The 12259-nt window shown below is 40.3% G+C and overlaps 1 protein-coding gene across 2 annotated transcripts in view; it reads right to left on the reverse strand.

Moving 5' to 3' along the window:
* Positions 1-12259, reverse strand: part of DIS3L2 (DIS3 like 3'-5' exoribonuclease 2) — a 260081-nt gene that overhangs the window by 170184 nt on the left and 77638 nt on the right. For both annotated transcript variants that reach the window (XM_075938150.1, XM_075938149.1), the window contains one exon: positions 6521-6755. In XM_075938150.1, coding sequence (XP_075794265.1) covers positions 6521-6755 — 235 coding nt within the window. The remainder of the gene's footprint in view (positions 1-6520; positions 6756-12259) is intronic.

Here is a 12259-nt window from a genome sequence, read left to right on the forward strand (position 1 = left end):
AGAATAAAACAGTTGTAAGTAGATCTAATATCAAAAATGGTTTGCCACTCTCAATAAGGAAGTGTTTTTTAAAGAGCCAATATAAAGAGCCATTTTCTGTAAATAGGAAAATTCCATAAGAATAACACAAACATGTAGAAAATGCCAAGTGTGCACATAGGCAACACAAAGTATAACAATGATTCAATTTTAAAAGGCAATCAACAGGAAAAGCAGCATGATATAATAGTTAATACAGAAGACTAAAAGGTGGGATATGTTGGTTTTCCTATGGCCTTCTCTATGATACCACAAAAGTCAAGTAATCCACTACATGAACTTCTATACACCAGGGTGAATTAATTTAAATCAATGTTCTGCCGGGAGGTCGAGGGTCTTTTCAGGTCCCTTCCAGTTCTACAATCTAATGATTCTAATGTGATTTAGAGCGGTGATTTGAATAATTACATAAATCATAAATCAAAAGGCAGAAAGCCTCAATTTCAATCATCAATTTTAATCAACTTTTCCATGTTAGTTATTTTCTAAAGAAAGGTGCATTCCACTGGTTGATATTCAAACATGTTAACTTACAACTGAATAGAGATTTTAGGCTAGATTTGGCATATCTTTCTGCTATCGAGTAGGGTATGCTATATCCCATTTATTTAAGCAATCACACATCTTAATACTTTCAGATTCTTATTAATTGTACAATTTTAGTATGTTACAAAAATCAGGAATATATACTGTTTATTCACTAGATAATTAACTTTTTGTTTGTGATCTGTGTCAAGCTTCATTAGGATGGCAACTAGAATTTAATTAAATACACATAACAGCATATATAAAATTACTTTTATTAAACACAAAAAGCCTTTAATATAGTACACACCTGTTGTGCCAGATGTATAAAGCTTGACCTCCAAAGTTAAGAAGTTTTAGAGGCTCATGGACTCAGCATGTTTATTTTTATTTAAAGGTTTTAAGCAACTGTAATAAGGTTAGGCCTTTACAAATGTTGTATTACATTCAGATTTCATTTCCAACATTTTAATAACCAATGTCAATAAAATAAAAAATTAGATTTAAATTTTTAAAAAGTTAATGTTCGTGTTCTTTTTCCCCCAAAAAACAAAATCAAACCTAATGTATGTGTGCATTTTATCCAGCCTGCTACACAGTACAACATGTGGATAAAACCGCTCACAAGATTCTAATTTTGGGGCCAGTGGTAATAATGAAACTCTTAAAACATGCGTATGTTCGGCCAACTACCACAAAAAAATAAGACCATTAAATGGCAACATGCCTTCTGCAAGGCAGAGGTTGATACTCACACCTGGAGTCACAGCTTTTTAGAAATGCATGTGCACATCCTGCTAGAACAGCGTTTCTTAAACTTTTTAAGACCGAGGAACACCAAACAATATTTTTGTTTATGAAGAAGACCAAGGATTTTTTGTTAAGCATAAAAGGGGGGGGGGGGGGCGGAGGCAGGAAAAAGTGGGGGGGGGGTTGGTTTTTTTTAAGGTCAATAAGAGTCGGGAGGGGGGGAGTTATTGAGAAAAGAAAGGTCACCTCCCCCTTTAAGGGTGGCCATTTTGAACTCTGTTCTCCACAGCACACTGGTGTGCCATGGAACACAGTTTAAGAAACACTGTGCTAGAGTCAATGGGAGCTGTGTACACATCTGAGAGCAGCACTTGGCCTTTACTACTATGATGGTAAACGTCCAATGCTACACCAAGCAAGTCAAATGGTCCTGCCCCATAGTTGATTTTATTCTAATTTTAGATTAGCCACAAAGAAGTTCTACTCAGAAAGCAACACGCAAGAAAAAACATCTGAGTAAGCACTGACACATGCTTTGTTTTCTGTCCGTCCAATACAAGATTATTTCTGAATTCAGAAGCAAATTTAGCTCATTTTGACCAGACTATCCAGTTAGTAATTTTGAAATTTTTAATGGTCACATAGAGTCCTACATCTGATGAATGGTCACTGTGTGAACATGTCCTCTTTCCCATGCATACAATGTACCAAGACAGTTCCATGTATTTAAAGACCAGGGTAGTTTCAAGCCAGACAATATTCCCAAGGCATTTCATAATAGCTATTGTATATGCTTTAAAAGCACCAGCAACTTCCTTAATGGCATTTCCTCTAAATTTACACTTCAGCAATCTCACCCTGAGATAACCATTCATTGCTAATTCCTGGATGTGGTACACCCACATGGCCAGCAGTACTAAACACGTTTGAAGTTAGGAACTTGCAGGATTAGAAGGAAGACTTTTGAAGATCTAGAGCAGTGTTTCTTAAACTTTTTAAGACCGAGGAACACCAACCAGTAATTTTTTTTAATCCAGAACAGCAAGGATTTTTTTAGCCCCCTCCCCTCCCAAAATCAGGGAAAGTTATTGAGCACCTCTTCTCCCCCACCCCCAAAAAGGGTCAGGATAAAGTTGCTGAGGGGTCACCTGCCCCTTTAAGGGTGGCCATTTTGAACTCTGTTCTTCTGTTCTCCGTGGCACGCTGTTTAAGAAACACTGATCTAGAAGCAAATACTTTTGAAACAGCAGGGATATATCAATCAATTCCCAATATCCACACAAACGCAGAGCAAACTGCAATAGCAAAAGGGTTATAAAGCAAGTTTTCCCTCTAAGTATAGTTCTAACAGGCGTCTATCCATGACGCTAATCTAATGATTTGACAGAGATTTTGAATAAGATGGAGTCTTGGGGAAAGAGTCTGGGGATAGACATGTAGTTTTCTCTCATGACCCTCGAAGTTTGATCCATTATTTCAGGAAGCTGCCATTTAACCCCTAGACCGAGGGGATCAGCAGCATTTTATGGCCAGCAATCACAAATATTGTAGAGGGAGCAAAGGTTTAGATTTTCAAAGACAAGTATGGGATTTCAATTTGAATTAGTGGGAGTGGTGACTATCCCCCTTACTCTGCTTTCAAAGTCTCAGCCCAAATGAGTATGGCTGCTTATCCACTGTCCATGGCGAGGAGAAAGAGGTGCACCTGCCCTCTCTGTGTGCCATCTTCCTGCCTAAAGCCTGCCTGAGAAGGTTCAGGCAGGTGTAGCTGAAGGCAGCTCTTTGCTCGCCCAGAAACAGAAGGGGAGATAGGCAGCATCAATTCACTAAACCAGCTGTCTCCAGATTATTTTCTTGAGTACCTGTCAAATAGTGGGAGTTTTAAAGTGGATCGTACACTAACCGTTTATGAGAGATTGGCAATCTCTGACCTCTATTCACAGAGAAACTCTCCCCAACCTCTTTGGGAACTGTGCACGCTGTGTAACAAGATGGTATTATATAACCCTTTATCGAGGATCTCTGGGGATATGGGGAAGTAAAAGGGAGATGAGAAAAATCAAAGCTCAAGATGGGAAAATTTAGAAACTTAGCTTTTAGATTGTTTTATGGAGCATTTCACTAGAAACCTCACATTCCCCAACATGGAACATTTCACAGTTGATAAAGACTAAACTCAACAATGTCAAAATGTGTGTCTAGGTATCTTTGTGGACCAAGTGCTGGGAAAAAAGAACCACAGAACCTTTAGGGACAGCAGTTTCAGCCCAGATCCATGGTGATCTAAACTGGTACAGTCAAAATTCCATTCGGTGATCTGTGAAAGAAGAGCTCAGAAGATTTCAGTCTACAGAAGTCCACCTCACAAAGCCACCACAACTGAGCCCTCTGCTGGCGGTCTTAGCAGAGCAGCAAATCCCTGAATTGTCTTCAAGACTGCACTACCCTTTGACGACCCCTAATGATGGTAACTCAAGAAAAGAGTCAGGACTTCAACAGTCCTACTGTCAATAACAGAGGACTTTGTTCTCCTGAACAATCAATGTTGCATCTCTCATGAACACCAGATTCATTCAATTAAAGAGTAATTTAGGAAATGTCATCATAACAGCATTTCATTAAATATTGAACAAGCTTGTTTAATTTCCTTTTGTAGGATATGTACATTGTTTTTCTTAAAGCGTTTGTGTCATTTTTTCCCCATGAAGAAATGATTTTGCTACTAAATGAAAAGTATGTTATTTGATTAGGTCATGGTAGGGTCATGAAAAGTGATGTGGGAAGAACAGAATAAGAAATTTCCTGTCTTGAGTACCTCAACATTGATTTCTATTGCAGACCTCAATCATGCAACCAAAAGTTTAAAACAACTCAACACTGCAGGATAAATAAGATTCAGCTGATTGAACTCTAAAAGTCCATTCATCCAAAACTAATAGGAAGATTTTGCTAAGTGGGTGCCATGAACTTCTGAAAGATCTAAACGCTTTAAAACCTATCAGAGGTAGGGGATCTTTTTCAGGTTGGGAGCTGCTAACCCACAGATAAATCAGTCGGGGACCTCACATAAGTGAGAAACGAAAAACCAAAAACAAAACAAAAAAACCCTTATTGATGTGGCCCCCGACAGAGAAGGAAAAATACACTCCCCACATTCTCCTCTCACACCAATGCCTGGGGGGCCCAAGCTAGCAGATTGTGTGCGCTCCGGCTCCACAGGGAGATGGTGGGGAAGCTGGAGCACCAGCATGAGTTCCCCAATTCTGGGGGGGCAGAGAGCCCCGAGCCTCGGGGGCCACATCCAGACAAGCTGGGGGCTGCATCCAGCTTCAGGTTCCCCACCCCTGAATAAACCATAATAAGGGCTAAGAAACAACCTTCCAAACATGACAGTAGGGTAAACCAATAGAGCGCCATGTTGAGACTACAGACAAACAACTCCAGTTAACCTGCAGCTGCTCATAGCTTTTCCAGGATGCAGCAGAATGAAAACTGTCCTGAGAGTTTTGTTAGTTTTACCGCTCCTAAAACCTGTGAGTGATGGCGAATGCCAAGGAGCCAGCTGCTGCAAGGTCAGTCTTCTAGCAATGCCTGACAGGGGTTAAGAGACTAACCACTAGGAGAAGTACCAAGTGGAAAAAATCCACTTACCATACATGTCATAGATTTTAAAAAGGCATATCACAGCTTTCATCTTAATTCATGCTGCAGCATCTTGAAGCGTAACAGTAAGTCAACAAGAATTAACAAGATCAAGACTTTCTATCAAGGTGCAGCTTGCAGAGTGAAAGGAAACACAGACCTAATGGTTTAACAGATATTAGTGTCAGAAAAGGATGTACGTTGACTCATCTGTGAGAAAAGACATAGAAGGATGTGTTCAGACATTATATTACTTAACAGCAGATGATTTAGATTTTACTGATGATATAGCTCATCCAAGTGATGGGTCAACCAGCATGTCAGCAAAAGTGAAAGTCTGTCCAGCATTACAAAAATCACGGGGTACATAGTTATGAAAAACAAATCTAATGGCAACCCAAGCTACTCCAAATTCAAGCACTGAGAAGGCAAAGGAACACAAGAGGTGAGGCAATGCTTACCTTAGCGATGACATGCAAGCCAACGGGGATGTTCAGAAGGAAATAATGTCACAAATTGGCAAGGCAGTAGCTACCGTCACTGGCTTAAACAAAATTTGGTCAATAAAAATCTACAGCTTAAAGACTAAGCCATAAATCTTAAACACTTGTTCGATCGATAGATATTTCACATTTTAATTTATGAATGTGAAAGCAGGAAATCCATCAAGACTATGGTCAGACACCTAATTGCCTTTGAAAGCAAATGCCTCAAGAAAGCAGTAAATAAATAATTTATGACAAATGCCAAAATTTGTCAGAGCTCAACAATCCTGTCTCCAATACTATTCAAAAAAATGATGGCAACATCTGGAATATGTATTACGAAGGAAGCCAGAGCATCTGCCATTGCAGGCATGCCATTGGGCAGCTGGAGGAACATGAAAAAAGTGGCCAACAGAAAGAATCCCTCCTTCAAACATATGTAAAGAGGGAAAACTTACAGGACTTAATAAAAGGCATGCAACCAGTGGCCCCAAACAGGTAGGAATGATGGAACCTTGTCTATGCCACTGAATCCTTCCTGTGCCATCTGATGGCACAGGAAGGATTCCAATTCAGAGTAAGATCATGTCTCTTCAAAAGCATCAGGTTATTGGTTTATTTGTTTTACAAGCCAATCCATTTCTTCTTTGAAGACCTGAGCTAGAAACAACATTCGACTCTACAGTGCAAGAAAAATCCAAGGAATCCCGTGCAAGGAATTTAATTCTTCTCCCTGAAAGCTTGCCTGGGATGGAAGGAAAAGGGGATAGCAACACCACGTGTCATATGGCAAACCACAGTGTCACCTCTTGCACTGGGAATCTCAACTATAGAGGAATGGGGAGGTTTTGTTCTACACATTTACACTGAGTCAGCTGAGGCTACATAAAAGCTAGCTTTCAATATCCATTCACAATTCAACCTATTGACTATTCAAGGAGTTTAGCATGGGAAGGACGGGAAGGGTGCATATTATAATTCCATGTTGCACTTTAAATCCTGTAGCAAAGCAAGGCAGCAAAAAAATACTTCCAAGTTCGCTGACATAAATGTTTAAGACAGCAATCTGACCCACTCACCCTTTTCACTGGTATCCACAGCAAGTTTCTTAATGCCATCAGCCAGTCCATTCTGGGAGCTCTCTTGTCCATTCTCTGCATCATTATCATCAAACTGAGCCTCTATAATGACATCCGGACTATCAGCATCTCCTTTCACTGAGTCTCGAGGAAGGCAAGTCCCCAACAGCTCCTCGGGGACATCTGATTCATGTGTCACTTCTGTTTCTTTGTCATTGCCATCTGGCTTTATTACCTAAAGAAGCAGGGGGGAAGAAGATGCATGCTAAATCACTGGGCTGGAAAAAACACCCTCTTCTCTTTTTCATCTGTGTCCCAGGGGCAGGGGGAAGAATGTATAATAAATGGCTAGGAGCACAGTGAAATTGTCAGGCAATTAGATGCAGACACTGCATTATGGACAGCGGTTTCTCTCTGGAGAAAGAAGGGAGGAAACTCTGGGGAATAATAGGGCTTTTGCAATACACCTACTGACACTCATCCTAAAACAGAGGGTCAAGTTGCCTCCAAGGAAACTTCATAAGCAATAAAGCAAACAAAACCATGAACAAAAATACTACTACTAACATGAGAGAGACTGACAGGACTGGGTGGTGGAGTCCTTCTCGTAATGCAGAGCCAGTAACTAACTGTTCCTCCGTGACTCTGGAGATCAGAGTGGAACCTTTCGGATCCAAACTCCGCATGCTACCAGTCTAAGCCCCTATGGTTGCCTCTTCCCCCTTCACTGCGCAGAATGTGATTTGAGATATTCCATCTCAGCACCAACTGAAAGGCCAGCAAAACTTAACATGTATCTTTACAAAGAAAGCGGTTATCCTTCCCTGCTTTGTAATGTATTTGTCAGACCTCCCCTGCCTCTCTCTTTTGGTCTGAAAAGGGGAGCCGTGTTAGTAAAAACACTTAAAAAACAACAGTGGCCCTGTAGCACTGTAGAGACTAACTAAAAAAATATATAGATAGTATCATGAGCTTTTGTGGGCACAACCCACTTCTTCAGATGACAAATATGGAGCAAGAGGCATAGAGCTTCAAATAAAAAGCAACTGTCAATTAAAGTGCCCATGCTAAATGAGGCTAATAGAGCGGGCTGTAAGTGCCTGATACTTTTGATGTCATTTGGGTGTTGACTATAACAGCCCATCCCGTTCACATCTTTGTTCAAGCCGGGAGAGCATGTGTCAGATTTGCACATGAAGGGCAGTTCCGCAGATTCTCCCTCTAGTGGATTCCTGAAATTACTTTGTAAGAGAATAGCCACCTTTAAATCCATTAGCGAGTGCCCAGGCAAATTAAAATGTTCCCCCACAGGTTTCTGCGTGTTACCATTTCAAATATCAGATTTGTGTTCATTAATCCTTTGACGCAGAGACTGTCCAGTTTGGCCAATACACATGGCAGAGGGGCATTGCTGGCACAGATCACATTAGTGGATGTGCAGTTGTATGAATCTCTTTTTCTGCTTTTTATTTGAAGCCCTATTCCTTTTGCTCCATATTTGTCATCTGAAGAAGTGGGTTGTGCCCACAAAAGCTCATGATACTATCTATATATATTTTTGGTTCGTCTCTAAGGTGCTACAGGACCATTGTTGTTTTTTAAGGGTTTTTTCTCTCTTTTGGAGTTCATATTTCTTGGGAGTTTCTCATGCAATTAACACTCATCTGGAGGTTTACAACTCTTTGTATTGCCAAGCCAGAACATGAGCATGCTTCATCATTCCTGTAGACAGGTAATGGGAGCACTCAGATATACGACAAAACACCAGGCCACTGCACTAACCATCATAAATCAGTGACAGGAAACCCAAGCTAGTGAGTGGGCTGCAAGAGCAGCCCTCCATCTCAGTGGGCCACAAGACTATCATAACCAAGAGGGTTTCCTGGGTCTAACTGCACTTGCATGCCTAGAATTTGCGGGACGTGCCAATTGCACTGTAGCAGCATGTTGATAGGATGAGGAAGAAGGGCACAGCTCTCAAGGCCAATGATGCATACAATCAGCATGCACCTCCCTTCATGTGCCCTTGCTTTACGTGCGTGTCACTTCAGTAACACCCGAAGGAAAAAACCCTAAGCTGATGGAAACCAGTGGAATCAGGCAACATGAGCGACGGTAAACAAAATGTCTTGGACGCCACATACAGAACCCCAGTAGGCTGCCGGCTGTCCACCACCATCCCAAATTCTAGTCATTTGGAACCATGGTAACTGACCTCAACAGGTGTTAGCTGAAGGCAACAGTATTAATCAAGAACAATAACATGTAAAAAACATCAGAGATTTCTGTTTTAGTGACTGGAAAACAAATAGAGCAACCGGTGCTCTGAAGGCAAGCTTTCCAGGATTTCAGACGTAGTACAAAAGTACTTTCAAGCAGTGCTCGTGCCCATGTAATATTGTCCTAACAGGCAATAAAAATACAAAAACGTAAAGGGATTGATTTCAAATCATTTTTTTAAACTAAGATGACATTATTCTGAACTCTCGTTACCTTCCATGACTCAGTGCTTTTCACCTTCCTTTTTGCCTTTTTTAAATGTATATAGTTTGTTTCCATAGCAGGTTTTGAATTCAACATTACATTGTTTAAAGTCTGGCAAAAGGTGCAAATATGACTGATTATTAAATCTGGCTACATTCAGCATATAAAACACTGACACACAATGGTTTGGGCAAGAACAGTCTATTAGATTAGAGAGCTGACCGGGCTCCACACGCTATTGACTGTGCCAGCATGGCTATCCAAAAAGAAAACCGGTGTCAACAGTCACATTTGGACCCTAATATGGTCAGATGTGAATGTGCTCAGCTCCTACATTTCAATCCCACAGAGCTTCATTTTCTTTGATGTGTGCCAACTTCACCTGAATTGCTTTTTTTCCTTGGGACAATACAAGTGATGTTTCAGAGTGGTAACCTATAAATGCTTCTATAGCCACAGCAGCTAGTAATATCAAATATATTGGAATAGCGACTACTGTTCTGAAGATGTAGCACAGAAGAGATTTGTGTGGAATTAGATAAAGGTTAGGGTTAGAATTAAAAAAGCAACACATTTCTCAAAGTCTCAGCCATTCACAGCTGTCATTGACTAGTATAATATTTCATATGTGGCAATCAAAATTACATTTTGTACCTAGAGGGAATGAACCACTATTGCCTGGAGCAGGTTTATTAGTACAACTCAGGTATTCACAGAATTTGGATTTAATGGTTACAGACCTCTACATATGGCAAACATCAAATCAGTAAAATGTTCATGGGCTGTTTAGCATACATTCTGCAAGGCTACTGGGATCACCTAGTCAGATGTCATGTGTAAAAAGGCCATAGAAATTCACCTGGAAACTCCTGCTGCTTCAGGAACCCTATGTGATATGAAAGTACAGTGAAGTAGAATTCACAAAATCAAAATATAAAAGATTAGGCATGCTCAAAGGTTACTAGACAATATGAGTACTGGATGGAGACTCTGTTGCAATATCACCCTTAGATACTGTAGAGCAGCACATTTGAACATCACAACACAGGACATTCTTATGTGCAGCATCTCAAAGTATCAGGGACTTCTAAAAGTCATAATGTAGTTTCATTTCATGCTTATATTACTGTTGTTCATATATGCGCTATCACTGGTAGACCAGGTGCCAGCTCTTGCCAAGTCTGCAGACATCAGCTGAGCTCTGACAAATTTATAGCTCGGAACTAGGCCAGCTTACCTAGATGTTAGTGTTGTTCAAGATACATGTTGACATGGTAAGGATATGTTTTGATTCTATTAAATGTAAGTTGTTACATGCATATCCCATGCTATAAAGTAGTAGGTAAGGCTTCGTGTATACTTACACTTGATAGACAAAACTTTTGTCATTCACAGATGCTTCTCTCTCTCACACACACACACACACACACACACACACACACACACACACACACACACACACACTAAAGTTTAGCCATAGCAAGTGCAAATGTGACACTGCTTTGTTAGCAGCAGCACTGGCTTTTATATGCAGGAAACCAACTTTGACATACGTGGGCCATGGAATGTTTATAGTGTTTTCACGGGGGCTCAGAAAGAAAAAAGTTGAGAACCCGTGGGGGTTATGTGACCGTTTATTACTTAGTTCAGCTACAGTCTGGAAAGCACACTGTGACTCCTTGGTAAAACCATTATAGTGCTTCGGGAGTTCACATTTTGTAACTGTGTTGGTGAAATCTAATTATAGACCATACAACCAGCTTCGGGTATCTGCTCAGCTTTTGAGAGTCTGGCCTGGGGTTGGCACTCTCAGTCATCAGCCAAATAGCATGACACATGCTGTAATACTAAAAGATATGGGCATCTGTATATATAATTGTATATATGCATTCAACTATAGCTCATTTACAGTCTTTCTGGATGAGCCTTTCTGATGCATATCACACCAAAAGTAGGTATTACTGAAAAGTAGGGCATTTCACACTGTTGTGTAATCATGCTGTGAAAGACTATGGATGCAGCATTAAGGTTACTTAAAGAACATCAACTCAGAATTTCCTGACTTTTGCACAGTCGAAGTCTCAACTCTGAAGTTGTGTTAAAAGATATTTGCACGGTTTTTCAACTGAAGTGTAACATTTAATAAACATTTTGTTGAAAGTCAACTGCTCATTTGAATGTCTGGTTCTCAAGATAGTGGTTAGGTATATTTTCTTACAGCTTCCAGCAAACATCTCCCTCCGAAAAAGCATCCAGGTTCTGCCACAGTGTGATTTTGAAAAGTTATAAAACCTTTAAGCCAATGGCTTTGAACAAAAAGACCATGTCAGCCACAGAGGATAATAAAAACAGGTATAGTGGAGCAAAAGTATCTTGGCACGAATAAGTAAGATCTATACGGCCTGATAGTCTTTTCTCTATAATCTGCATGGTTTAGAAGTAACCATAAATTCAACAATTGTCCTTAATTTTGAGGAACTAATTCCAATAATGATAGAGATGTAGCCGTGTTAGTCTGGGGTAGCTGAAGCAAAATGCAGGACAATGTAGCACTTTAAAGACTAACAAGATGGTTTATTAGATGATGAGCTTTCGTGGGCCAGACCCACTTCCTCAGATCAAATAGTGGAAGAAAGTAGTCACAACCATATATACCAAAGGATACAATTAAAAAACAAATATGAAAAGGACAAATCACATTGCAGAACAGGAGGGGGATGCGGGGGGGGGGGGGGGAGGAAGGAAGGTAAGTGTCTGTGAATTGATGATATTAGAGGTAAGGAGAGTGGGATGTTTGTGAGTTAATGGTATTAGAGGTGATAATTGGGGAAACTATCTTGGTAATGGGTGAGATAGTTCAAATGTTTGTTGAGTCCTTTTTGGAAAGTGTCGAATTTTAACATGAATGACAGTTCAGAGGATTCCCTTTCAAGTGCAGATGTAAAAGGTCTTTGTAGCAGAATGCAGGTGGTTAAGTCATTGAGAGAGTGTCCTTTCTGGTTAAAATGGCAAGAAACTGTTTTCTCTTTGTGATCTTGTCTGATATCTGTTTTGTGGGCATTAATCCTTTGGCGAAGTGTCTGAGATGTTTGTCCAATGTACATAGCAGACAGACACTTTCGGCACATGATAGCATAGATTATATTTCTGGATGCGCAGGAATATGTGTTCTTGAGTTATAAGATCCCAGGTGCAATTTTGAAACTCATACAAATTGGTTAAATCAAAAACACTGTCACCAGAAGATTCAAGAGC

Source organism: Pelodiscus sinensis, chromosome 10 (genome assembly GCF_049634645.1).
Source record: "Pelodiscus sinensis isolate JC-2024 chromosome 10, ASM4963464v1, whole genome shotgun sequence".
NCBI classification, from domain to species: Eukaryota; Metazoa; Chordata; order Testudines; family Trionychidae; genus Pelodiscus; species Pelodiscus sinensis.